This window comes from Boleophthalmus pectinirostris, unplaced genomic scaffold, assembly GCF_026225935.1.
Source record: "Boleophthalmus pectinirostris isolate CB_2022bp ecotype Guang Dong unplaced genomic scaffold, ASM2622593v1 HiC_scaffold_20, whole genome shotgun sequence".
Classification (NCBI taxonomy): Eukaryota; Metazoa; Chordata; class Actinopteri; order Gobiiformes; family Gobiidae; genus Boleophthalmus; species Boleophthalmus pectinirostris.
The window spans coordinates 17,187,726-17,215,669 of NW_026571153.1; the positions used below are offsets into that span (position 1 = coordinate 17,187,726).

The following is a 27,944-nucleotide window of genomic DNA, read 5'->3' on the forward strand; positions in this document are numbered from 1 at the left end:
GTCTTATCAAAATCTAATTCTGCACTGCCTGTGCTCTTAGTATGATTGTAACTACAATATAACGCTTTTGCAATATAGGGAGCGGTCTTTTTCCACGAACAATGAAAAAGTGCCCCTTCCTTTGTGAGCAGGTGCTAAAAATAGTCCCTGGTCTGTTAAATAAAACATAGGCTGAACCTCATAGATCATAAGTGTGATACATTTATGCTTGGCTCAGCTCCTCTTTAACTGGAACTAAAGGAACTTTCCAACTCTCCTCTGTGGCTCCTTTAAGGGTTAATTATAGCGTACATACTGATATTAGTCTCCTACATATGCAGCTTGTCAGAACATTGGTACCATCCCCCAGTGTGTATAATGATAATTAAACTTTCTTTCTCACTTCGTACCTCACTTCTTCGCATCTCTCCTCCGTAACGTTGATTGCAGCCTATTGTTTTTGCCTTTTTTGCGCGCTGTGAAAACCTCATTCCATACATCGCAAGCTCACACTCAATAGACAATGATTGTACCTTTTGCTCTACTCTCCACTGAACAGGGAAAATCATGTGTTATTGAAACTTCTTGAGGCATGGACGGCCTCAATTGAGGACCTGTATAATATGCAATTACGTGCCAAAAATGGTCGACGCAACTGAGATAGAAGGAGAGAGAGAAAATGGTGTTGGAGGAGTTTTGACAATGAGAACAATTACAGACAGTCCTTGATAATGCTCCAGTGTGAACAAGTGCAATTGTACGAAATTAATCAAAGTTCCTCATTTGAACCTCACGCGCAAAGTAATAGGGATATCCCGGGATAAAATGTTTCATTGTACACTCAATTATATAACAGCGTGGGCTAACAGAGGGGCATAGATTGGTTATTAATAAGTAAAAACGCACATTTAATCACAGACAAAAATACACAAGAAAGACTAAGTATCAGGAGTATACAAAACATACTCCAAAGAGAAAATAGTGCCAAGCGATTATGAGGTCTGACTTTTTTGAGGACGAAGGTTTTGTGATGCAAATATATCACTCTTTTGAACACATACTGTTTTGAGAAGAAAAACGCTTTATTTTAATGTCCCCAGCCAACTTGCCGGACTACTTTCGTCAGCACCAAAACCGGACAGGATCTCGGCTCACCGGGCGCTGTCGGAGGTAAGTCAGTGTGGATGCACGACACTGCTGATGGGGATGCCATACAGATTCATGTCAAAAAACCCGAACTATCCCTTTAAGGTACATTTCAGTGTCCTTTGCACACGACCCATCCTTCAATACTGCTGGGACAACCTGTTTAGTTTATTCTTTATCGGAAGGGATAATGTACAAAAACATTAAGCTCATACAAACAGATATTCGGTACCACATTATAGCGAAACAGCTCATTTCCATCTGCAGTCCTTGATTTATAGAAATAAATTACACAGTGCAACTATAAGAGCAATTCACACTATCCACTCTCTGGCCCAAACACATTCATACAATACCCCATGTTAACAATGAAAAGCAATAGGTATTTAGAAAATCATGAATTTCATCTTATAAAATACACACATAAACCTACCATTTCTACATTACACTATTACAACAGTCCTTAGCTTACAAAAATACAATATACCAGACAGTGGCGGAGTTATCAGTTTGGGGGCCCTGGGCGAGTTTGAGTTTGAGGCTCTCCCTATAATGCACTGTTTATTTTGTTTGTTTTGTTTTGTTTTTTACCATTTATTGTCTGTTTTTCCCCATTGATCATGAGACACATACATCTTTATTTGAATTAGGGTGGATTGAAAACTTGTCTTTTTTTTGTTTACATTCATTACATTTGATTATGATTATGCTACGATTATGTTCAAATCAGGGTCAAGCTGACTCGCCCGTTTAAAAGTAAAATACTCTCATTTAATGTCACGCTGAGAGAAAATCAAATTGCTCTGAGGCCTCGTCCATTAGTGGCACTGAGGGAAATTGGTTGGGGGCCCCTTCAGGTTCGGGTTACAGTTTTAGAGTAGGGGGCCTTGTAAGTCTTCAGTACAAGCAGGTGGTCTGGATGGTATAACATTGAAAATAGAAGGTATCCAAAAAAAAAGGCTGCCAAAAGAGCATATTAAATAAACATGCAGTGTAATCTTTCAAATGAAGGTATAAAACAAAATGTCTGCACCTTGAAGTTAATTTCATGGTCCATTCGCATTTTGTGCGATACTTGATACACAACATTCACACACTCGTTTGGGCTGGAGTGCCATACTACTGTCTGAATATTGTCAAAGAGTAAAATAATGCTGTGTTTTATTTGACTGTTTCATAGTTTAGTCTTTTTATTGTTTTTAATCATTCTTTATTGTGGTTCTTATTTTGTTTGATGGCTTTTCATTTTCTTAATAACGAGTTGTGGCGCAGAATCTTTTATTTCACAATGACTGTGCAGCACTTTGGAAACTGCTCTGTGTTTAGAAAATGTGCTCTATAATAGTATAATAATATAAAAGTGGATCTAAAAAACATTCATTACTGTCTATTTCATCCAGCACAAATTGGGAATCAGTGGGCTGGGTTGTCAAAAATACAGAAAAACAGATAGTTATACTGAAACTAGTATCAAAGCTAGATATTGGTTTGAACAGGTATTGATACTAAAAAAGTCACATTCACAGGACAGACATGAACCTTTTCTGCATAGCGTTAGAATGATCTTGAACTGTATCAGAACAGGTCTAAGCGCACATAGACCAGTATACACCTACGGACGACTGAAGGATTACACAGATATAAGGCCACACGGTAACATAAAAGAAAGTACTATTATTTAACGTTGAAAATCACATTCTATTACCCAATGAAATTTTATATTATTAGAATCTGTATTGAATATCAAGTCTGTTCCCTAGTATCAAAATCAAGTTTGATATTTTAGTATCGTGACAACTCTAGATGAACCTCCATCAAGTCATTACTTCTGTCTCATCATGCCCAGTAAATGCTTTTTTCAAAACCTAAAACGTCAACTCAGTGCCATATTTTTCAGACTATAAGGCACACTGGATTATAAGGCGCAGTATCAATAATGTTGAATTCTCTTGTCTATTTTCATACGTAAATTGAGACTGATCCTTAGCCCAGGCATCCATGATCCTTTGGCAGATCGTGGTGCAACTCGCCCGGCGTTGCCTCCCTGTCTTGGTGAATGTGTATTATGAATGTGAATGTGGGTGGATAATTTAAGTTTGTGTTTTTATTTCCTACGAGGAGGACTCAAAAATACACTGAGTAATAATGTGTTTAATGCAGCTTTGCACGTATTTGTTTAGATTTTACAGAAACGAAACTTAAAACCACATGACTCATTTGCATAAACTGTAAGTGCTGAAAAAAACAGCTTGGTCTATGTGCCCTGATATGATCTTCGGTCGGACTCCACGAGGTTCCTGACTACGGTGGCCATAATGCTCCAACAATCCATCAAGCTAAAACATTTTGACTGATTTTTTAAGCGCCGTGTACCACATAAAATTGGTTCGAAATCAGTAAACACAAGCAGAATTAATATATAAGACGCACCAGATTTTAAGGCACAATGTCGATTTCTGAGAAAATGAAAGGAGTTTGAGTGCGCCTTAGAGTTAGAAAAATGCGGTACTTTTACTTAATGGAATAAAAATATGCTTTGCTATTGTTTAAAACTTGTTGTATCATAACTTGGTAGCTGATGAAACCTGCCCACAACGTGTTCCTTCTAATCTGACTCTGCTGTGTCTGACTGGTGAACAAAAGCAAATACGAGCTCCTCTTTGGTGCTGAAAGATCTCAGTTAGATTAAATTTCTCCTGGTGGAGCGGTTAGAAAGAGACCAGTATTTCATTACAGTGTCAAAGTATCTGCTGTTTGAGCCCATAAAAGAGGCAGCCTAAGTAAATCAGAAGAGACCTATTTGAACACAATGCCTCAGCACCATCTCAGCTCGCAGTATCAGAGTATTAATATATTTGTCTAACAGAGTGACCCCAGTGAGACTAAGGCAAGGCTTCCGAGTCACTACAATCAGGGAAATACTGTGATAAGATAGACTGAAAATATTACAATGGAGGATAGTGTAATTCTGTTTGTGTTTTTTTGCCGTACAGGTTAAAAATACAAAATCTGAAAGTATATTGTCTGAAGAAACACAGCATACATGGTTACAAAACATATCTAAAAATGTATGTTGTAACTGATTCTTAGTAGCTTCAAGCCATGTTAGAATGTTTTGGATTTGTGTTTTGTTTCATTTACACGTTTCAGTAATCCTTTATCTACATCTCCAAAGCTCAAAATACTCCGTTTGGTTGTCATGAAGTGATAGTTTGCAAGTAAACAGCTACCTTTTGTCTTTTATCAGTAGAGATTTGCAATTCCAGGGCTGAAATCATCCAAATGATTCTAGTTAATGTGTATGGAGTTAAAAAAGCACTTCCTGTATTATCAAAAGAACTCAGTCTAAATAAGCAGGTTTTGTGTGTTTAACTCGTGTGAATGAAACACATCTCAAAAAGCATGCAATCTTACTTCAATACATCAGTGTAATGCCATGCTGTGGAAAACCGGACTATAATCTTGTATATTTTGTACATATTTTGCCTTCTGTAGCAGTACCTTTATGTAAGCAGAGGTTCTTTTCTCCCCTTTGCAAAGAGCTCATGCAGAATAGTGTTTACCATCATCCATAACCATGCTTCTCTTTGACAGTTCGGCTCCTCACACTTTAGTCTCTGTTATGGCTTTAAACAGCTATACTTTTCAATCAGGCTCAGACATCTTTGTAGAAGATTTGACTCGTAAAGGGCGCAAACTGTAGCGACTTTCAGCTTTGGTGCCTGCGTCCGTGCTATCACATAGAGCCATTACGTTTCAATGTAATTTAACTGCAAAACACAGCGTATACTACAAGACATCTCCACTGAGGTGTAAGCTGCAGACCATCAGTTACAATGGCTCACACTGTTGCAGTATTTACATAATACGAAGGTAACTGAGGTAATTTGCTTTGCTTTGCTACTCTGTTTTTCACCCATGCTCAAATTCAAGACATGAAAGTTGAACTAATGCATCTAAATGGCCAAAAGGGAGTAAATGTGAAAGTGAATGCTAATATCTTTGGAGCACTGCCTGTGTTAAAGGACTTTGATCATCTACACTCAAAAATTGAATTCATAGGCAGTAATCAAGTATCAACACCCAGATACTAGAACTAGTATCAAAACTAGCACCCCTGTGATTGTTTTTCAGCACTGGTGCATATCTGAAGATTGTTTTGGTATCGCTGGCCATGTAGGTATAAATTTACTGACCTAGACTGTCCTATAGATAATGTATATACTGTATTTTCCACACTATTAGGTGCACTCTTAAACCTCCAACCCCATCAAAAAACGACTGCACACCCCACAATCCAGAGCACCCTATACACAAATCCACTCAGGTGTCCCAGCATGACTTCAGTAAACTACAAAGCCGCACCACCCACAGCGCACGCAAACACACACGGAGCAGACAGCGACCGCACAGCGAAACACACCCGCAGACACACTCATCACTCCACACGGACGAGGAACGGAACGGAGGAACGAACCGAAAAAGCGAGTGCCACTTCTAGACACAACTGAACAACTGAGTCACTGCGAACACGCCAACAATCCAGCGGTCCCAGACAGCACCCTCCCTACACGCCACAACTGAACAAAGCCCAGAGTCACCGTGAACCCGCCAAACAAAGTCCCACTGACCCATCCAACTGTTGTGCTTCGTTTAAAGTCCAGTGCAGTTTATTTGTGAAAAAGGTTCGAAAATAGACCATTTAATGACAGTGCGTGTTATAATCCAGAGCGCCTAATAGCCCGGAAAATAAGGTATGTAGACAAATGCGTGTCTCTCTGTATAAATTTACTTACATTCCTTGTCAGTGTCTGTATTGCTTCTCTTTTTCTTTTTTTTTTGTGGTGTCTTAAAGCATTAAAAATCTAGAAAAAACAAGTATCGATACTATAAATATCACATGAATAAGACAGAATTTCCTTAATATAGAATGCCCTGGATCTAAGTGTAGTATAAGACCACATGGTAGATTTATAAAAACTACCTTGCTTTGTGGTGAAAATTACATTCTACTGCAAAAAAATTACCATTGAGTTATTGAAATCATTTGAGTTATTTCCTTAATATCATTACATGTTTTATTAACCGCTATATCTTTGCTTTGAATTACCTGTGCGTAAAAAACACATAAAAAAGTGAGTTTTGATATATTGCACTCATTCAATCTGTGTCATGTAAATGTGTGAAACTTGCAAAAGAATTCTTTGAAAACCTAGTCTAATGAGCTCTACCTGGCTATCAAATATCTAGACACAATGACAAATTAGTATGAAAGAGAAATTTTGTTCGCCTGGTGGATCTGGAGTTATTTGAATAGGTCCATGTTGTTTTTGAGCTGTACTTATTTTGCTCAATCTAGTCAGAAATGTTGTATAATCAAGGTCATATGCACCATGTAAAGACAGGCTTGTTATGCAAAATCGATTTTTCTTTTTTAACTTTTCTATCATGTTATAATGTTGTTCCCTCATTAAAAAGATGCCTGGAGAGGTTTTAGATCCATGCATGTTAGCGTTCTCTCTTGGGCCCTATATGAACTTTCCTAATGGTTAGCTGCAAGATTCTGTCCATTGCTCAGCCCACAACACTACATCATTCATGATCCCACACGACAATACTCCAGAAATATACAAAAACATGATACAAAACTGTACACTTTTCTGTATTGACTATGATTGTGGCGTTGTTTGGTTTCAGTGACTCAGTTGAGGGAGTGTGTCAGTTGTGGGTGCTCAGAGTGGCACATTGGACTCGTTTTGTCGGTTTGTTTCTCCGGTCTGTGGAGTGATGAGTGTGGCTACGGGTGGTGCGGCTTTGTAGTTTACTGAAGTCATGTTGGGACACCGGAGTGTATATTGCGCTCTGGATTGTGGGGCGCATCGTTTTTTGATGGAGTTGGAGGCTTAAGAGCGCGCCCTGTAGCATGGAAAATACGGTCGTTTTATTTGTGGGATACACGCCGATTGTGTTGTGAAGGGGGAGTGACTTTCAAAACAATAAAAGCTAATACCCCATAGATGTAAAATATGCCTTCTTTAATCTAACATAGTCAAAAACACAATTCATATTTAGCAGTGTTGAAAGTAATGACGAATCTACATCTGCGATACCTATTACTGCAAACCCATTACACATTGTAACTGTTTACTTCAGGCGAAAACAAAATAGTTAATGGCACTATAAATTTAGTTTTTGAAACCTGCTATCGCTCTCACTGTCATAAACACTGTGTTTGAAGTAGGTGTGAGCGAGCGACGATTTCAAGTCTTCACTAAAAGCTTTCTGAAGTTTTAAACAGCAGCACTCTGTCTTTATCAGGAGTCTGACAGAGAATATGGGCCTCCCTCTCAGAGCAATGCATCGCCACTAAAGTACATTAGAGAGACACAGCATACGAAAACAACATGATGACAGGAGAAGGGACCGCTTTGAGAGAGTCTACTTTCATTTTTCGTTCCGAGTTAAGACAAGAGAGAAGGCTTCAAAATCCTCATGTATTTTCTATGGACACAAGAGAAGCTAAATAACAACATTGTCCTTATTTGATTCTGCTCTTGCAAATGCTTATTCATACATATGTACACTGACGCTAGAGGCAAGGAGAAGTGTCTTGCACAAGGACACAACTTCAATATAACTGAGATTTAGTAACAGCCATATTAATAAATGAAAACAACATAAACAATAGCATTTCTTATCTGTCTGCCTTTTTTTTTTTTCAATTTTGAAATTATGCAAACATTTATTTACTCTTTTAAAGGGATGGTTTGTGTTTAAAGGGACGGTGCCATGCCACAGGACGTTGTATCAGAGGCATTATCACAAGTGTGTTTGTAATGATAGAGCACTTAAGTCCAATTCACTCAGCGGAGTCACAGGGACATTAAGAGATATTTAGAAACACATTAGCAGTAGTTTTGTTCAGCAGCTTCGCGAATATTGTTAATAAATAAATAACTTTATATCTGTGACTAACATTTGTGTGGGTTTGTCAGACTATTTGCAAGTGAACGTTTGTGTAATATAGACATTTGCAGGTAAATATTGTGAAGATCGTCGTGCTCATGTTCAACTACTGAATTTAAGCATAACAGGAAATCCTTACCATTGCATGCCTTTTCCCACTGGCAACCACTATGTATATATATCAATCTATATCTAGAGCAGGAGTCTCCAACTTGTAGCTTGGGAGCTACCAGTACCTCTCCACCCCCTTCCAAGTAGCTCACCAAAGGATTTCTCAAGTATACATATTGGCTGAATGACTCAAATTTGATGAACTACCATTGTAAATTTATCATTTTGATGCCTGACTTTGTTAGGGTGACCAGACGTCCCTATTTACCCGGGACTGTCACAGTTTTGAGTCCTGTGTCCCCTGTCCCAGCAGATTTATACAAAACCACTAATTTGTCCCAGTTTTATAGAAGAAATGTCACGGGTGTCCCCATTTTTGACCAATTTCATACCTGCCAACAGTAAAGAGAGACATAAATTCAAATGTGTTTAGGTAAAATACAGAAAAACTGCTTAAAAATGTGATTATACTGACTCGCATGTCAGTCATGAATGGTCTCTGTGTAACAATTTTCCTTAATTACACACTCATTTCACAATTTTATTATCACCAACCACCAAAAAACGAGGATGTCCCAGTTTTTTTATTTTGAAAGTCTGGTCACCCTATACTCTGTGCACTAATAAATGGATAAAGGTTTATGTTTTATAGGTATCGACCTGTTCCCCATCTAAGGCTTTCCTATGCTCAATTTCTTTTGACCGTTAAAAAAAAGTAACTCTTTGGCATTTTCTTTTTGTAAAGGTAGCTCACCAGAAGAAAAAGGTTGGAGACCCCTGATCAGAGGAATCTATACTAGTATGAAACTATATAAATATTTCTCTCAGACTCGGTCTCAGTCCATCTCTCTCTTTCTCTTTGCGTCTCTCTTTTTCTCTCTCTCTCTCTCCCTCTGTCTCTCTCTTCGTCTGTTTCTCCATCGCTCACTTTTCATAATAAAAATAATAATGCATGAGTCTTGTATAGCGCTTTTCCAGACGCTCAAAGTCGCTTTACATTTTGGTGCGTTATTCATTCCAGACTGACTGCGCCATCAGTCCCTCCAACCACCACCAGTCACACCACTTTCATCCAAGGCAATGTGGGTTTACTGTCTTGCCTAAGGATACAACAGCAGTTTTTTTTTTTTTTTTAACCACTGCCGCTCCACTGCGGCACCTGATTTTCCCAGCAGTTTCCCATCCAAGCGCTAACCAGGCCCGGCTTTGCTTAGCTTCTGAGATTTGACGAGATCAGGCTTTGACAAGGAGGTTTGACCATGTCTCTCTGTCTGATACAAAGCAGTACGTTTGAAAGATTTTGCTCAGTAGCTCAGTAGTTTCACCACCAATCCACTGTGTTTGTGTGTGAATGAGCGATCGATGATACAAATTGTCATCCTTGGATATCTCAATCTACCCATTGTAAAGTGTTATTACGGCCATGTTCAAACTGTAGCTATGAAATACATAAACAAACTAAATTCCACAAACTCCATGTGTTTTATCTGCACTGACCTCCCCAGTTCTCCAGGCTGTACAGGTTGCTGAAGTTATGGCTGACGAATGGTGAGATCTTCTTGAGGTCGTGCGTGCGGACCCTTGTTGCCAGGAGCGACTGGTGGGCGTCTCTGAAGGTGGTGTCCATGAGGAGCAGACCCGGGTGAGCGCGCACAGCCTTCGCAAAGCCCTCAGGCCCGTCACGCAGCAGGACATCTCGGAAACCAACTGGAGGGTCACCTAAACGGAGACAACAAAACTACACTTTAGTGATACAAGCAAGAGAATTTGAAAGACAATCTGGAAGTGAATCTGTGGAGAGATAGGCCTGTCACAATATGAATTACATTGATTTATTCAATACGGATGCATGGGGATTTCTGGGGATCAATATTTATCATGGATGCTTTTTCTTTGTATTAGTGTGAAACTTTATTAATACAAAATTTACTTATATGACTCACCTGAACTTCATTTCATACTGGAAAATATCAACATAAACTACTGAATTACTTAATTTTAGAATTGCAACAATACTGCAGAAAGCGATGCATTTTCTTCCCTCACTTGACTTGATCTCATAGAATGTTTTGGTATAAGCATCAAGAAAGCATTTCAAGGTATCTTTTGAGCACAAAACCACCTGTAATTGAATAAAAGCAAGAGAGACTATTTTCAATGCCATATCTTTCAACATTTCAGACAGAACAGTAACATCTACAAGGAGACGAGCACGTGGCAACCCTTCTGATCTCTGTTATAATGTTTCCTCATCAAAAGCATGCCTAGAGTTGCGTTCTGTGTCACACTGCTGTCATGTGGTAACACAGGAAGTGCTCCACTGTGATTTTAAACTCCACATGTGATGGAAATTTATATTGTGGAAAAAATTCTCTCAATCTGTCTGTGTGTAAATAAATGCGATTACTACCTGAGACCAAAACCAGTCAATAGCAAGTGTAAACACTCAGCAGACACAACTGTCCTCACCCTCAGGAAGCCCTTTGTTGTCTTAGCTGTCCTCAAATGTATGTTGATTAGCAGGAGCCTGTGAAACAAGTGCCACTCTGCTTTGATATGTATTTAACTTGTATTTCTGTATAAATACTCAGAGCTCAGATGCTCTGGGGGAGAGACTCAGAGGGGATGTTCAGTGGAGATGCTCTGGGGGGAGTTGGCGAGAAGGGGTCTTCAAGAGAGGCTGTCGGGCTCTGGTCAGGGCAGGCTTAGGCCCTGTCCATATCTGCTGTAACAAGAATAAACCTTTGTCTGTATTCTGAAAAAAAAAACTCACGGGGCTTCGCAAAGGGATTAATTATTTATCATGAAGAGTTATATACTGTTAGGTGGAAAAGAGCATTTTGAGCTTTGGAGATGCAGACAGACTAAAAATGCAGGATTACTCAAACATGTGTGAATGAACCAAAACACAACTCACAACTAGGGATGGGCATGATTAGTCGATTAATCGATAATTGATCATTAAGAATTTCATCGATTACGTTAATTTTAGTCGACAAACCGAATGTAAGTTGCTGTGTAGAGTGACCAAACGGGTCCGTACATGTGTCTCTCTGCACTCAGAAGGAGCGAGACACAAACAGTTGGTCAGTCTGCAACGTACCGAAGCACAAATGCGTATTTAACGATGACTTGTACAAGAAATTCCACGCTTTCCGTTCCAGTCGAGACAAGTGTGAGTCCATGTGCACAGTGTACAAAGCAGCACATATGTTTCGGTGTCCGGTGGGAAAAAGCTTTGCCAGGTGAGAGTAGCGCAATGTCAATGACGAGACCCCACCTCCTACCCCCCCCCGCGTACGGTGTCCTGGTTCTGACAAACACAAATATGGTCACACTAACCTGTATTCCACTGAATCATGTCTTTTAATCTGACAGAAATTGACCGCATCAGCGCACAAGAGCTGTAGTTTTATCTTTGCTTAGTTTATGCAAATTAGCAATGCGGTTTTAAGTTTCGTTTCTGTGAGAGTTGTGCAAAACTGAATTAAACACATTATAATCTCAAACGGGCTGATGTGGCTCTAGAGTTGTTACGGTTTATATGTCGCAAAGTTGAATTTATTTATGCAGATTAGTAGTGCAGATAGTAATAATAATGATGATCATTTTAATATAAAAACGTTAATGATTACTCCATAATCGATCATTAATTCTTCCGACAATCGATTAAGAAAATTTCATCGAATGCCCATCCCTACTCACAACACACAACTGTTTTTGATGATATAACAATATTATAACATAACTTAAAGCTTACAAAGGTCAATTTTGTGTAATATAGGAGTGTTTTGAAAAGCATAACTCCATTAGATCATATTTTAAGTTAATCTAAGCTCTATATTGTATTACTTCCTTATGAACTTTAGCTCCATTTGCCTACACAGTGGTTTTAAATGTCCCTTTGCAATATTTTACGCAGACAGCACGTAAACACATTATGTACAGTACTTGTTCTCTCTGTATGTCACAACTTGTCCTAATGAGGAAGCCGCTGTCTTCTGCCTGAGCGTTTCCTTAACCACACGCTCCATGAGATCAAACCTAATAGAAGAGAACAGGAATACATCAACTCAGCTGCCTTATTACCTTCACCACCCAGCGATTTGCGCGTCCAACAGCTAAAATCAACTTATATAGACACGGTTTTGCTTTATAAAGAAGCCAATTACTGCTAAGAAGGGAAATGAGAAGGTGTGTGTGACTAGACACTAAAGTGTTGGATAAAAATGGGGATATAACTGTTCTATGTTGAATATTCTGATAATATCGCACAGGTCACAAAAGGTACACTATGTAACTTTCAGATGTGCTTGTTGTTTTGGGGATGTTCTTGCTTTACTTGACATATTTCATTTTAAGGTATTAACTTTATCTATAGTATCTCCATGGACACAAGCACAAGACGCCAATAGGACAAATTAGTGGTCAGATTCACGAAGGGGTGACCTAGACTGATTCATTGGCCGGTTTCACTTCATGGAAACCGTCTGACCTGGCAGTATTAGGATTCGTTCACTTGATGGTAGGTGGGTACTTTTTTTTATTTAACCAATCAATGCTATTTGGTTGTGACATATGTAATGCACCAAATCCCGTAGGATGAAGGGCAATAACGTCTTTCCTCTTGATAAAATTCACCAAACATTCTCTTTGTTGCGGCTTTAAATCCTTGATCTCGGGAATTGTTACCAACACAGAATGTATGTCTTCGTCTACATCCATCTCAACCACTTCGCTTACTGTTGTGCTGTACCACAAAGGGACCCAGACAGGCGCTTGAGTTTGACATCATGGCTTCACAGCTCTTTGCTGATTGGCCGGTGCGCGGTCTACAACTTCTGGGGTTCTTGCAAACTGTCTAGTGTATTCTGATTCCTGACCTAGTCGCTAGAGAGAAATTAAATTGAGCTGAGGTACTAGGTGGCGCCAGCGATGACCCTGCTCACAGTAACAATGCATGTTTTTAAAGGTTAAAAACACCTGTTCTGCCCATAGACCATGCATGTAAACCTGATGCTCTTTTACAACCTCACACACTCTGAGGTCCAAGGGCCAGCTCCTGCTCATGGTGCCCAAGACGAGACTTAAAATCAGGGGGTCGGGGCCTTCTCTGTGGTTGGCCCAAACTCTGGAACGTTCTGCCCCCCCACATCCCAACAGTCCCCACAGTGGAGAGTTTTAAGTCTCATCTTACGAGCCACTTTTAACACCACGTGAGTTGTGTGGTCCTTTATGTCTTTTATTTATTTTTTATGTATTTTATTGGCTTTATTTATTTATTGTTATTCTATGATTTTGCTCTTATGTTTATTTTTCTGGTTTTATTGTTTTAAGACTAGTATGATTAAATCTGAGCATTTATTTTATCATTTTATTATTGTTGTTATTAGTATGTACTTGTGCAGCACTTTGGAAACTCTTTGTGAAATGTGCTATAGAAATAAAAAAGTGGATTGCCTCTGAACGCAGCATTACTGTGAGTGGGGTGGCCTCTCCACAGGCCTGACCAGTAATTTGGCTTTGTAGTATCCCCTCCTGCTAGTTTCTATAATACTGTGATAGTTTAATGTCATACTGTGTAATATTCCAAGAAAAGCTTTGACATCAGAAAAGTTACACAGTGCACTTTTAACATTTCAATTTCAGATCCCACGTTACCCTACAGAGGATCACATTCGTCATTATACTGCCAAGACACAGACAGAAGTATGCAGTCACTATTGGGACAGGAAAACAGACACACAGACTGTGTGGTTGCCAGGTTCAAAAAGGTTCAAGGGTGTAGCTGCTAAAAGTGGTTGAGATTCAGAGCCGTGTCTGGCCTGTCACTCCCCTCTTTCAGGACCAGAAAACCTCCAGACAGCGGCATCAAAAAGGCGTGGAGAGCTTTTAACTCAGTGGAATATTTGACTTTTTATTCCATTTCCAAGCACCAGGCTCACTGTTGACATATCGAGTTATGCTCAAATAGTCAAGTTGTGTTTCATTATTAACACCGTGAGGTAAAGACGCTCACATTCTCAGGCTTGTTCGATCCTGGTTTGATCCTGGTTTGGTCTTGATGTAGACTTGGTTTGCTCCTGGTCTAGTCCTGGTTTAGTCCTGGTCTAGTCCTGGTCTAGTCCTGGTCTAGTCCTGGTCTAGTCCTGGTCTAGTCCTGGTCTAGTCATGATCTGGGCATGGTTTGAGTTCTGGTCAGGTCATGGTCTAGTCTTGGTCTAGTCTGGTCCTGCCTTGGTCTTTTACTGGCCTGATCAGGTCCTGGTGTTGTCATGGTCTGGTCCTGGTCTGATCAGGTCCTGGTCTGGCCCTGGTCTGGTCCTGGTCCTGGTCCGGTCCAGTCCTGGTCATGGTCAGGTCCTGGTCAGGTCCGGTCATGGTCTAGTCTTGGTCTAGTCTGGTCTGGTCTTGGTCTGATCAGGTCTTGGTCTGGTTCGGGTCCGGGTCTAGTCCTGGTCTAGTCCTGGTCTGGTCCTGGTCTGGTCCTGGTTTGATCATAGTCTAGTCTTGGTCTAGTCTTGGTCTAGTCTTGGTCTAGTCTTGGTCTAGTCTTGGTCTAGTCTTAGTCTGATCAGGTCCTGGTGTGGTCATGGTCTGGTCCTGGTCTGGTGCTGGTGTGGTCTTGGTCTAGTCTTGGTCTAGTCTGGTCTGGTCCTGATCTAGTCCTGGTCTAGTCCTGATCTAGTCCTTGTGTAATATTGGTGTTATCTTTATCTAATAGTAGTGTAGTTTTATTCATTTCCCGTTCTAACCCTGGTCCAGTCCAAGTCTAGTCCTGGTCTAGTCCCACTCTAGTACTGTCCTAATTGTGTCCTTCTGGTTGTGTCCTGCTTTGGTTTTGGTCCAGTCCTAGTTAAGTCATTGTCTGGGTTTAGTTCCAATTTCGAAGTCCGTTTTTGGTTCAGTGAATGGCAGTTACATTATATATTCATACTCGATGGAATAAAACATTTTGAGGCAGTTTGAATGATCTGCATCACTCAGTCTTTCAATAAAAATGACAATACGCACTTGATTTGATGTTGTATAATGTACTTGTTGAATTTGACTATGGCCCTAACTGTTTATATGCTATTTATGTCGTCCTTGGGCTGTTTCTATTGTGTGGAATAAACAACAAACATACTCGATTATGTTTTGTCACAGTGTGGAAGACTTGTATTCACTGGTTTTAGCTTCCTCTTGCAACATTTTGAGGACTTTTCCCCATCCAGAAGAGACAGTTTTTTAATTTGAAATTCTTAATCACATGGCAAAGATCCTAATATTTAATAAGTCTGAAACTCCCCGCACATTTGGACACTTGGATGTTGATTGATAGATATGACACAGTGCACTGTCCATTAATAGCGCGGGCCAAACCTTTTAAGATGGCCTCAGAGGAAATGGAGAACAAGGCTGTAAAACTTGACATTTATTGAGAGCCAATGTTCAACTCCCAAAGCAACACAAAACACAGTGGCAAAATGTCACTGCTAAAAGCCAAGACAAAACACAAACACTCAGGAGTCGCTCACATTAACAACATGGGCTTTTCCACTGTGCGCAAGTGGCTACCAAAACAGAGAAAGATACTGGACATTCTCTTAGGTACAGCTGATCTCTTAGTCTGCAAGTTTAACTACAGCATCTACACTGTGTTTACGCAAAATTGACTCTTGTGTGCTTTAAGTCAAGTTATAATGTCGGTATCTCATCAAAAACCTATCCAAAGTTGTGTGTTGTTGCATTCACATGTTTGAGTAATCCTGTATTATTTGTCTGCCTACATCTTCAAAGCCCAAAATGCTCTAGTCCAACTCATGATGTCATTTAGTGGTAGTTTTCAAGTTAACACAACACTTTATCTTTTGTTCAGTAGAGGCAATACCAGAGTTGAAATTATCCAAATGATTCTAGTGAAAGTTAGCCTGATTCATTAGCTGGTTTCACTTCGTAGAAACCGTCTGACCTCGCAGCATTAGGATTCGTTTGCTCAATGGTAGGTGAGAACTTTTTTCTTTAACCAATCGCTGCTATTTGGTCGTGACGTATGTAATGCGCCAAATCCCGTAGGAAGAAGAGCAATAATGTTTTTCCCCTTGATGAAATTCAACAAACATTCTCTTTGTTCCAGCTTTAAATCCTCGATCTCTGGAATCGTTGCAAACACAGAATGTATGACTTTGTCTACATCCATCGACCGCTTTGTTTACTGTTGTGCTGTACCACAAAAGGGACCCAGACAGGCGCTTGAGCTTGACGCCATGGCTTCACAGCTCTTCGCTGATTGGCCAGTCTACAACTTCTGGGATTCTTGCAAAATGTCTAGTGTATTCTGATTCCTGACCTCGTTGCTGGAGAGAAATGAAATTGAGAGGAAACACTAGGTGGCACCAGCCTGGCTAAGTGAAAGTGTGGTGAGTTTGAAAACACAGTAGACTTTTTTCACCATGTTTTCTTTACTTTCTGTTCTGTAATAAAAAATTTAAAAATATAAATACTGTATGTGTCTCATTGATATAGTGCAAAAGTATATATATATATTTTGTTTGTTTGATTCTATACTACAGTACATATATCCTTTAGGTTGTTTTTTTTTTTTTTCAAAAAGTCATCATTTGGGCTAGAATTTCAGTTCAAGAGGCAATAATCTTATGTTACAATAGTCAGAAAATGGAATATACTGTGCATTGCTTTGAGCCATCTTGTAAAATCAGAGCTAATTTCAATGTCATTTCTGATTAGCATTTAGAAGCATGTGTGCCTAATAATTTGGCCAGGCCTGTACCCAGCTGTCCTCCCTCTCTCGCCGTTTCTCGCTCCGTCTCTCTCCAGCACAGCTCTTTCCACTGTCAGCCCGGCAATTAAACATTCACACGACCAGGGGCATTCAAATATTGGAACATGGAATTGCAAATCTATTTTGGCCCCAATCATCAATCAATTAGACGAGTTAATGAGGAACTATGTGCATGAAATGTTGTCCTCCAAAACCTCGGCTCAGCTATTCCCCCCTCTCTCTCTCTCTCTCTCTGTCCATCTCTCTTCAATTGTCTCTATTCATTTCTCTCGTTTTACTTGCCTTCCTCCGTCTCTCTCTTCTACTGTCTTGCGTTCCTCTTTCTCTCTCTCTTCAGTTGTCTCTCTTATCTCTCTTTTTACTTGCCTCTCTCTGTCGCACTCTTTGTCTCTCTTCATTTCTCTCTCTTTATTTACCTTACTCTGTCTCTCTCTCTTCAATTGTCTCTCTTTTCTCTCTTTTTACTTGCCTCTCTGTCCCTCTCTCTTCATTTCTCTCTTTACTTGCCTTCCTCTGTCTCTCTTCAATTGTCTCTCTTATCTCTTTTACTTGCTTCCCTTTGTCCTCTCTCTTCAATTGTCTCTTTTCTCTTTTCTACTTGCCTCTGTTCCTCTCTTTTCACTTTTTACTTGCCTCTCTCTGTCCCACTCTCTTCAATTGTCTCTCTTCATTTCTCTCTCTTTACTTGACTTCCTCTGTCTCTGTCTCTCTCTCTCTCTTCAGTCGCCTCTCATCTTTTCTCTCTTTTTACTTGCCTCTCTGTCCCTCTCTCTTCAGTTGACGCTCTTCTCTGTTTGCTTGCCTCTGTCTTTCTCTCTTCCTTGTCTCTCTTTTTCTTTTTTACTTGCCTCTCTGTCCCTCTTTTCAGCAGTCTCTTCTTTTCTCTCTTTTTACTTGCCCTCTGTCCGTCTCTCTTCCTTGTCTCTCTTTTCCCTTTTTTTACTTACCTTTGTCCCTCTCTTCAATTGTCTCCCTTCTCTCTTTTTACTTGCCTTCCTCTGTCTCTCTTGCTCTTCAATTGTCTCTCTTCATTTCTCTTTTTTTACTTGCCTCTCTCTGTCCCACTCTCTTCAATTGTCTCTGTTCACTTGCCTTCCTCTGTCTCTCTCTCTTCAATTGTCTCTCTTCTTTTCTCTCTTTTTACTTGCCTCACTCTCTCTCTCTCTTCTTCAGTTGTCTCTTTTCTCTTTGCCTTTCTCCCACTCTCTCTTCAATTGTCCACCCCCTCTCCATCTCTTCCCCTCTCTCGCTCCCTTTCTCTCTCTCTCTTACTTGTCTCTTTCCTGTTCTTCCTTTTCCCTCTTCATTTCTCTCCGATTATTTACTCTCTCCCTCTCTTTACACTTTTTCCTCCACTTGTTACCCCTCTCTCTTCCTGTTTTCTCTCTCTCCCACACACACTTTATGCACCCCACTCTCTCTCTTTCCCTCTCTCACCCCTTCCCCTCGCTCTCTCGCTCTCTCCTCATCCCTCCTCCCTCTCACAGCGGTTTTGAATATTCACACTTGACCTTTCGCTGTTGCACCTCATCCTTGAAAACAAATGATCTCGACTATAATTGTCTCTGAGCCAAAAAGCAAAAACAACTGCAGCACTAAATGTAGACGCTCGCATGAGAACAGGGAAGACAAATTAGCCTGGTGCTAAGTTAATACGCTCTGGATATAGGCTGTGCACAACCCGAGCTCCGCAGCTAATTCATAAAGACGTTTTCAGATCTCTGAGTCACGCAACACAGTACACAAAGAAAATATGGGGCGCAATGCTTTAAAATGCAAACCACCAAACAAGCACCAAGCAAGACATCATCACCCCAGTTTTGTTCTATTTAAAGGTACGAGGAGAGGCATTAGAGTCTAATCCCTCCCCCCTGTACCTTTACTGTACCTGTACTATACATTCTACTGCCTATAGTCCTCAACATCAGACTGAGAAACCTTTTACAATGTGACTGTTGGTTGACCAGTAAATAGCCAGTGGGTCAATGATACTATTCCCCAGATTGTACATGTACTGTATATAAGGATTTGTATTCTTTACTCTAGTCCTAGTTGTAGGAACGGTTTACACACAAGGAAGACTGACACTGAAGGCTGTTACAAATAAGAAAGTGTCGTGAGTATACCACATGCAATTATTGAATGCTGAAATCATATATTTGTTTAAATGTTGTTAATGAAGTCACGCAGTTAATGCTTAACTATTGAAATCTGATATATGTGTTTAAAGAAACTGCTGTGTAGGTTGTGTCTTTTTAAGGAAATTCTGTACAGAGCAGCTGACAAGGGGACATCCTGGCTGGCACCAAACCTAAATAGATCCGGTCATTCCCATAAACGGAGAGGCTTCGGGGAGGACCTCATCAACATATCATTTGCATATTTCTGTGAAAGTGTATATACTGGGTTAAGGGACAGATGCAGGCGTTCAGACTGCCTGAAACTAAGTCCTGTGTAGAATAGGCCATCAGGGATAGTGGTCTGACCCAGAGCTCTGTATTAGAATTGTATTGGACAGGGAATAAATTCTTTTTACTTTTAATCGATCGATTCCAGTTGTGATTTTTGATAGAACACGCCTAACAACACAGAAATCACAGTTCAGTATAATCCGTGTGTCATTCGTTCATTTGTTTCTCAATATAAAACCAAAAATAAGAAAACAAAAAAAAAACCAACAATTTTCTTCATTATTTGTCTCCAAAACTCATGATTCATGTTTTCAGTTTTCGATTTTGTGTTTAAATGAAGAATGGAAAAAACAGATAGCCATTTCAAATTTATGTGACTTCCCTGACTGCGATGCCGAACTTTTGCATCGTATACGGACTGAACCAGGACCAGGACCAGAGCGGGACCAGAGCGGGACCAGAGCGGGACCAGAGCGGGACCAGAGCGGGACCGAGACCAGGACTGAGACCGGGACTGAGACCGAGACCAGGCCCGCTCTGGTCCCGATCTCAATCTCAATCCTGGTTCAGTCCGTATATAGTGCAAAAATCCGGCATCGCAGTCACAGAAGTCATGTAAACGGCCGTTATCCGTTTTTTCCATTCTTCATTTAAAAACAAAATTGAAATGTTTTATGTTGAAAAACAAATTAACGAATGATACACAGATTCGGTATGTACCTCGGTTTTGAGGTCACGGTTTGGTTAATTTTCGGTACAGCATGGGAACAAAATGAAAAACTATTTGCTTGTTGTTTATTTGTGTGTGTATTAAACCAACAATTTGTTTTAACATTATACAAATGGGAAGCGGGGATTCCGTGCTGGCGAAAGCGAGGACCGGGGTGCGATGATCGTAGTTTTGCGAGGATTCACGTGGTTCAGAGGGACGTAGTCAAGGCGGGGGGCAATTGTTGTCAAGGTGGCCGCCCTAACTATAAAGCGCTGCGGGAAACACTGCCACCCCAATCATGGACGAGTTCCCTTGTGAATATGAAAGAGCCGAGCTTTCCATGTAGCTGCACATGTAGTGGAGGAATGTAAACACAGACAAATTGCGCAAATTCACTCGTGCACAGCCCCGCACCGAACCGAGCTCCCCGTGCCAAAACGGTTCGGCACGAAAACATGTACCGTTACACCCCCAATAACAATGGAAATGAGTCACCCACCATGTCATATGCACTTTGACTAGTAAACCTAAATATCCACTAGGTCAACCATATTATTCCCCAGATTGTTAGTATGTTGTATTTCAATACAGGTGTTTTTTGAATCCATAAAAATTCACTGAGAAATATGGATTCTCACTGTGAGCGGGATCGCTTCTCCACAGATCTGACCTGTAACTTTTGATCTTGTGGTGTCACTGCTTGACTCTATTGAACAAAACAAAAAACTAATATTGTGGAACATTCCAGGCCAAGCAATAATAATCTCCATGGACACAAGAATGTTACGTAATACACATTTAAAGAGCCCATTTTTCTGTTCAATGATCTATAAACAATGATTTATGTAATGTGAGGTTTCTTACTGAATGCTGTCACCACCAAATTCATCAAAATAACTGGACCTACTAAGGTAAGGAAAGCTTCTGCAGGTAACATTTCGCTGCTTTTACCAAGTAGCTTCTGCAGGGCCGGACTTCTCAGGATTTGTTTCAGTTAATTCCTGATGGAGCCCTCTCTCCAGCCCTGTCAGATTTCACCATCCTCAACATCACTCAAGTCCAACTTTCAGCCAGAATGGAAAAACAAAATACTAAGTAAAAGTATCGCCTGACAAAATCATAGTCAAGACATCACCATCCAGGTTTTGTTCTATTTAAAGGTACAGGGAGAGGCACTGGACTAGACATATACTGAAGAAAAAAAACTGATACAAGTTAGCGTTTTTCATATCACAATGGTATTAACCAATTTTAAAATCATCAAAAGTAAAGAATGTTCATAAAGCAAAAAATATTTCTGCTTGGGTTACTGCTTTTACTACTACTACTTTCTTCAAATGCCAGGCTTTTTGAGTTATTTTGCCATAAAACCAAATGAGTCACCATAACAACAGCTAAGATTTGATACAGGGATATTTAAAGGGGCACTATGTCACTTTTTGGGTGGAGGGCATGCCACCTGTAGTCTGATTCATCAGCTGATCTCACTTTGTTTCACTTCACAGAAACGGTCTGACCTCGCTGTGTTAGGATTCGTTCGCTCGACAGTAGACAGGACTTTTTTATCATTTAACCAATCGCTGCTATTTGGTCGTGACGTGTGTAATGCGTCGCTAACGGGGCTAACTGGTATTTTAAGCTTTTCCCAAATCCCGTAGGAAGAAGGGCAATAACATCTTTCCCCTTGATGAAATTCACCAAACATTCTCTTTGTTCCAGCTTTAAATCATTGATCTCGGGAATTGTTAACACAGAATATATGGCTTTTCACCGACTGGCTAGTGCCCGGTGCCTGTTTTAACGCCGTTTCCTCATTAAAAACATACCTGGAGTTGTGTTTATGTCTGGTAATACAGGAAGTGTTCCATTGTGTTTTTAAACTCTATACATCTTCAGTAGAATTCAGACTTGGAATTGACCATCTCCACTGAACTAAAGGGCAGATGTTAACTTGAAAACTACCACTGCATGACATCAAAAGGTGGATCTAGCATTTTGAGCTTTGGAAATGTAGACGTAGCTTGATTCATCAGACGGTTTCACTTCGTAGAAACCGTCTGACCTTGCAGTGTTAGAATTCGTTTGCTCGGCGGTAGGCAGGTACTTTTTGTCTTTTAACCAATCGCTGTTATTTGGTCGTGATGTATGTAATGCGCCGCTAACTGGTATATTAAGCATTTCCCAAATTCTGTAGGAAGAAGGGCAATAACGTCTTTCCCCTTGATAAAATTCAAACATTCTCTTTATTCCGGCTTTAAATCCTCCATCTCGGGAATTGTTGCCAACACAATGTCTGGCTCTTCGCTGACTTGCACTTACGGGGTTTTTGATTCCTGACTTAGTCGCCAGCCTTGCTACGCCACCTGCTGGTCTCCATAGAAATGTTACTACTTTGCCTACAATTTATCACATGACATTAAACAAATTAAAGTAAACTATCTACCTGAAGACTACCACCTGATGTTATCAAGCCAAGTTATGGGTCGGATCTGTGGAGAGGCAACCATGTTTGGTTTTTTTTAACATCTGCAGTTAAAAAATGCAAGATCAGACTGGTTTAATGCCATACTGTGGAACATTCTAGGCCACAATATAGACAGCTTTAAGTTCTAAAAACCCACTGTGGCTTCATATCATAAACCAATTTTAAAATAACCAAAAGTAAATAATAAAATAAGTAAATACCAACTTTTTAAAAATTTCAAATACCCTTAAGATTGATTTTAGAGTTAAGTATTTTGCTATAAAACCAAATTATTCACCATAACAACAGCTATGTAAGATTGGTATTTGAAAGACAAAAAGTAGACAGAGAAATTAAACAGAAACCAGAAAGCTTTGTATTTGAATGAACATGAGGTAAGACAAAGCCCGGTTGTGGTTCATTGACCTATATCGTTAGAACGTGACGACGGGGTTTGGAGACGGTCTTCCCTTGTTCTGAATAATAATACACACACTTAAAATGCAGAAGCCAAAAAGTAGTGAAGAGATGCACTGGTCCCGAGTGGTTTACCGAGGCTGACAACTGACCCATTTACACACACAGGACGGTTCTGCATTCAAATCACCACGCTCGCTTCCTACTTCCTTTCCTGCTTCCTACTTCCTTTTCCTTCCTCATCTCCTTGTCCTCTGTTCACCTTGCGTTTGATCAGATGTGGGTACCTCTAAGACTCCTGCTATCAAGTCTCACTCCAAATTTTGCTTCAATACTAGTTTTGAAAAGTGAATTACAACCAGAAATATAATCGTACAAGGTTAGTTAGCTACTACTGAACCATTTAGTAGTACCTAACTGCTTCCATTTCCTCGCTTCATTCTCCTTGATCCTCCATTTTTCAGCTGTTAGTCAAATGTGTCATGTGAGGTGGTGTCCCGAAGAAAACCACAGAAGGAAGGAGTAAACACGAGGGACGTCAGATTAAAGAATCAAACATTATTGGTGTCAGTGAGGAGTTTATATCCTCTCTCCTCCCCGTGTCTCCTGTGGGCGGGACTTCCTCACCCATTTCCTGCCGAATCGAGGAGAGGAATCATGGAGAAGGAAGCGAGGAAAGAGAAATGAGACATGAGAAACGTGCAATACAGGTGCTCAAAAATACCTTGAAAATCGGCATATTGAACCGGCTGCCTCTCCTGTAACCTGGTGGCGTCACAATTTTGTCGCAATACTAAAATTTTAAACTCAAATTTCGATACTAAGGAATTGACTCAATACTCGATTCCGATTCCACAATGAAGATAAATCATGCTCTTTTGTAGTAATACGGTTAAAATTTCAACACAACATAATAGTACTTGCTCTATGTTACCATGGGAGGTTTCAGGAAAGCTCATGTTAATTTTTTGCAGTATCGATAATTGCTCAAATGAGTATCTAGTTTCCAAATTAGTTTCAGTACCGATTAGTATCTGATTTTCAATACTTTAGACAACCCTAATGGAGATAGAAGATCTTAATACTGTACTGTGGAACACACAAGGCAAAACAGTCAGATTTTCATGGAGATGAGCAGTCAACGCTACAAAAGTTCCATGGTTGATCTTTAAGGACCTGCCCCTTAGAGTGGTCCATCAAAGCACGGTAAAAAAATTATTTTTCAGATAACCTCGATTAGAACTCTGCATTAGGTTTTAGAATCCAAAAGATGATTTAGGAAGAAATTTAGAAGCAAAAGGAAATGTTTTAGAAGTTGCTCAAGCTGCATGAATTTTAATTTTGCGTTTTCAAGCAACTTTTTATGGACTTTCATGGACTTTCTAAACTTTTATGGTCTTTCTAAGTCATTTTTCTGCAAGTTTCAGTTTGTGTTTGCAGAATAAAATGACAGATTATTAGAATATGCCTTATTTATTTGGTTCGCTATGTTATAGTACAAGACAATTTTCAAGTGTTTTCACTCTCTGAATATTAATTCATTTGCATAATATTTTGGCCAGATATGGAACCAAATGCAGGGTTCTAATCTAGAGAATCTAAGTAAAAAGAAAAATTTGAACCATCTTACTGCCCCTAGGTTTACACCATCACCAAAATCAAGAACAGGACAAAACTATAACTTTTCTGGAGAGGGTCCACAACCTGTTTGTGTAGCTGGAGATGTTAGCTTTGGTTTAAATTATCCACAGTATAGTATTAAACTAATCTGTTTTGCATTCAACTACAGCTGTTATTTATTGCTCAAAAATATCCTAAAAAAAAAAACATTTATTCTTAGTGTGAGTGGGGTCGCCTCTCCACAAGTCTAACCTGTAAATTGTCCATGATTCTTAAGTTTATGGCCATACGGTGGAACATTCTAGGCACATCTCCACAGAGACATGCTGATAATGGACCCTCCACCTGGCAAGTTACACAGCGCACCTTATATGTTATATAAATCATAACATTCAAGGAGTACGTGGACCCCAGTTTGAAAATCTCACAGCTCGGTTGACTGTTGATGGTTTGACAAAGCCCCGATTTAACACTTTCAAACAGAACATCTTGTATCTTTAGCTTTCTATTATAATTGTCCCTATAGTGAAATCCTGGTGACACTTCTTATTAAAGGCCCTTAGATGAGACAGGAAGACAGCCCATGTTATCTAGCGCGTTAACATGTTTTTTATAGAGTCGTCAGAGCAATGTTTTCATGATAGTTACGGTTGTACACTTCAACTGACGATAGAAACCTCTAATTGCGGCTGGTTCCATTAAAATGTGAAATGATAAAATGACAGTGTGTTCGATTAAACATGGAAGAATTATCATAACACCTTGTAATTAGACACTGCGGGGAAACAGGAGACTCCACTGCACCTGGAGTTTTCCTTTCTCCAATAGGCCTATGTTTTTGACATGTTTTTTGTGAGCTGACGAGATTTTTTAAGAAACCTTTTTTTTAAAAATGGTAATATTTTTTGAGTAGGTCAAAGTATTTTGGCTTAGAACTGTTAAAGGTCCTGTACAAAATTGACTCTTGTGAGCTTCAAGGCGTGTTATAATGTTGTTACCTCATCAAAAAATATACCAAGGTTTGTGTTTTGATTCATTCACAAATATTTGAGTAATTTTTTATTATTAGTCTGTGTACATCTCCAAAGCTCAAAATTCTCTGTTCCACCTTGTGATGTCTTGAAGCAGTATTTTCAAGATAATAGCTACTACCTTTAACATTTAGTTAAGTACAGATTAGGGGTGTGCAAAAATATTGAAATATTGATATATCGTATAGCTTAATGTGATGATACAGTATCGATATATCACAACTGCAGAACTGAAATTATCCAAATGATTGTAGTGAAGGTGTATGGAGTCTAAAAACACAGTGGAGCACTTTCTGTATTACCACATGACATCACACAGTGGAACAGGGTCTTTTCAGTTTAAGAGAAAACTAAAACATGTAAATCTGCAGAGTTTGTGTGTTAAAAATGTGGATGAAACAAAACACAACCTCAGATATGTTTTTGATGAGGAGACAATATTAAAACATAGATCAGAAAATAGCGTAATATGCGCACTTTAAGTAAATAAATTTGACTATTTTGTCTCGTGATTACAGTCCCTCCTTTGGCTATGTACCCTGGAAATACTGCCTTTTTATACAACATTTTCAACTGTCGAAGTGCAATACTTTCGAGTACTTCTCCCTGATCTGATGTCGCCACATTTTCCAAACTTACTCTTAAACGTATCTCCTCCTTTACGTTCAATATCTACACTAATATTTAACCACCAGGCCCATTCATTACAAGTGATCTTGTGTGTACCTGTGTCTGTGTGCTCCAACGCTGTGTACAAACACAAACCCAGTGGAGACAGTTAGCAAAGCACGAGCGGAAATTTGCTGAATTAGCCAAAAAGTGTAATGGATGAGAAGAGCTGACTCCGCCTAGAATTACCTGCGCTTAAGTGCTGCTACTTCCTTAAGCATTTAATGGGACCACGTCTGACTGGTATGTGAGGGAATGGGGCTAGACATGTCCCACAGGAGAACTACACACAAGCTCATAGTACATATATTAGTAAAAGGTGGTGCCAAATGCATTAGAGTACCTTTTATAGGAGGATTCTCAATAATAACAAATACACTCGTAGTAGTATTTGTCTCTCTATCTTTATTTTGATGCACTTTTTTGACATTCTAAGTAAATCTTTCACTAATTCAAATACGCTGACATCTGCAGACCCCGACAAGGTAGTGTTTTGGCCCCAAGCGCAGGGGCGGTGTGTTTTTCTAATGGAGGTGATTGAACTACTGATGAGTTGTACTAATAGTAGTTTAGGAGTATCAGTATTAAAGCGCCTGTATTACGGTACTTTCTGATTTATGCTTTTAATGCCGTTTCCTCATCAAAAACATACCTGGAGTTGTGTTTATGTCTGGTAATACAGGAAGTGCTCCATTGTGTTTTTAAACTCTATACATCTTCGGTAGAATTCAGACTTGGAATTGATCATCTCCACTGAACTAAAGGGCAGCTGGTAACTTGAAAACTACCACTACATGACATCACAAGGTGGACCTCGCAATTTGAACTTTGGAAATGTAGACGTAGCCTGTTTCATCAGCCGGTTTCACTTTGTAGAAACCGTCTGACCTCGCAGTGTTAGAATTTGTTCACTCAACAGTAGGCAGGGACTTTATTTATTTAACCAATCGCTGCTATTTGGTCGTGACATATGTAATGCGCCGATAACGGGGCTAACTGGTATATTAAGCTTGTCCCAAATCTTGTAGGAAGAAGGGCAATAATGGGGTCACCGAACGTCCATTTTTCCAAGTATATGTAAGTTTTTTATGTCCTGTCCTGAGTGTCCAGGTTTTTTTTTTTTTTAAGTGATGGAAATGTGGGGCCATTAAATTGAGCAGCTCTCGTAGTTCTCTGTGCACTCAGAAGGAGCAACCAGACACAAACAGTCAGTCAGTCTGCAACACGCTGAAGCACAAATGCGATTTAATATTGATTTGTACAAGAAATTCTCTGTTTTCCGTACCGGTCGAGACAAGTGGGAGGCCATGTGCACAGGTTGCAAGGTGTAGATCAATGTCGAGATCTCACCCCCCACCCTCGGTAAGGTGTCCGGGTTTTCACAAACGGAAATATGGTCACCCTAGGCAATAACGTCTTTCCCCTTGATAAAATTCACCAAACATTCTCTTCATTCCGGCTTTAAATCCTTGATCTCGGGAATCGTTGACAACACAGAATGTATGGCTCTTCGCTGATTGGCTGGTGCCCGAACTTGCAATTCCGGGGTTTTGTGAACCATCTTGTGTATTCTGATTCCTGACCTAGTTACTGGAGAGAAATGGCTAATGTAGATGGACTAATAATAAGGAAT

General features: G+C 39.8%; 1 protein-coding gene across 1 annotated transcript in view; it reads right to left on the reverse strand.

Moving 5' to 3' along the window:
- LOC110159307 (pyruvate carboxylase, mitochondrial) overlaps positions 1-27,944 on the reverse strand; it is a 606,539-nt gene that overhangs the window by 129,756 nt on the left and 448,839 nt on the right. Inside the window, 1 exon segment of the mRNA XM_055156707.1 lies at positions 9,700-9,921. Coding sequence (XP_055012682.1) covers positions 9,700-9,921 — 222 coding nt within the window.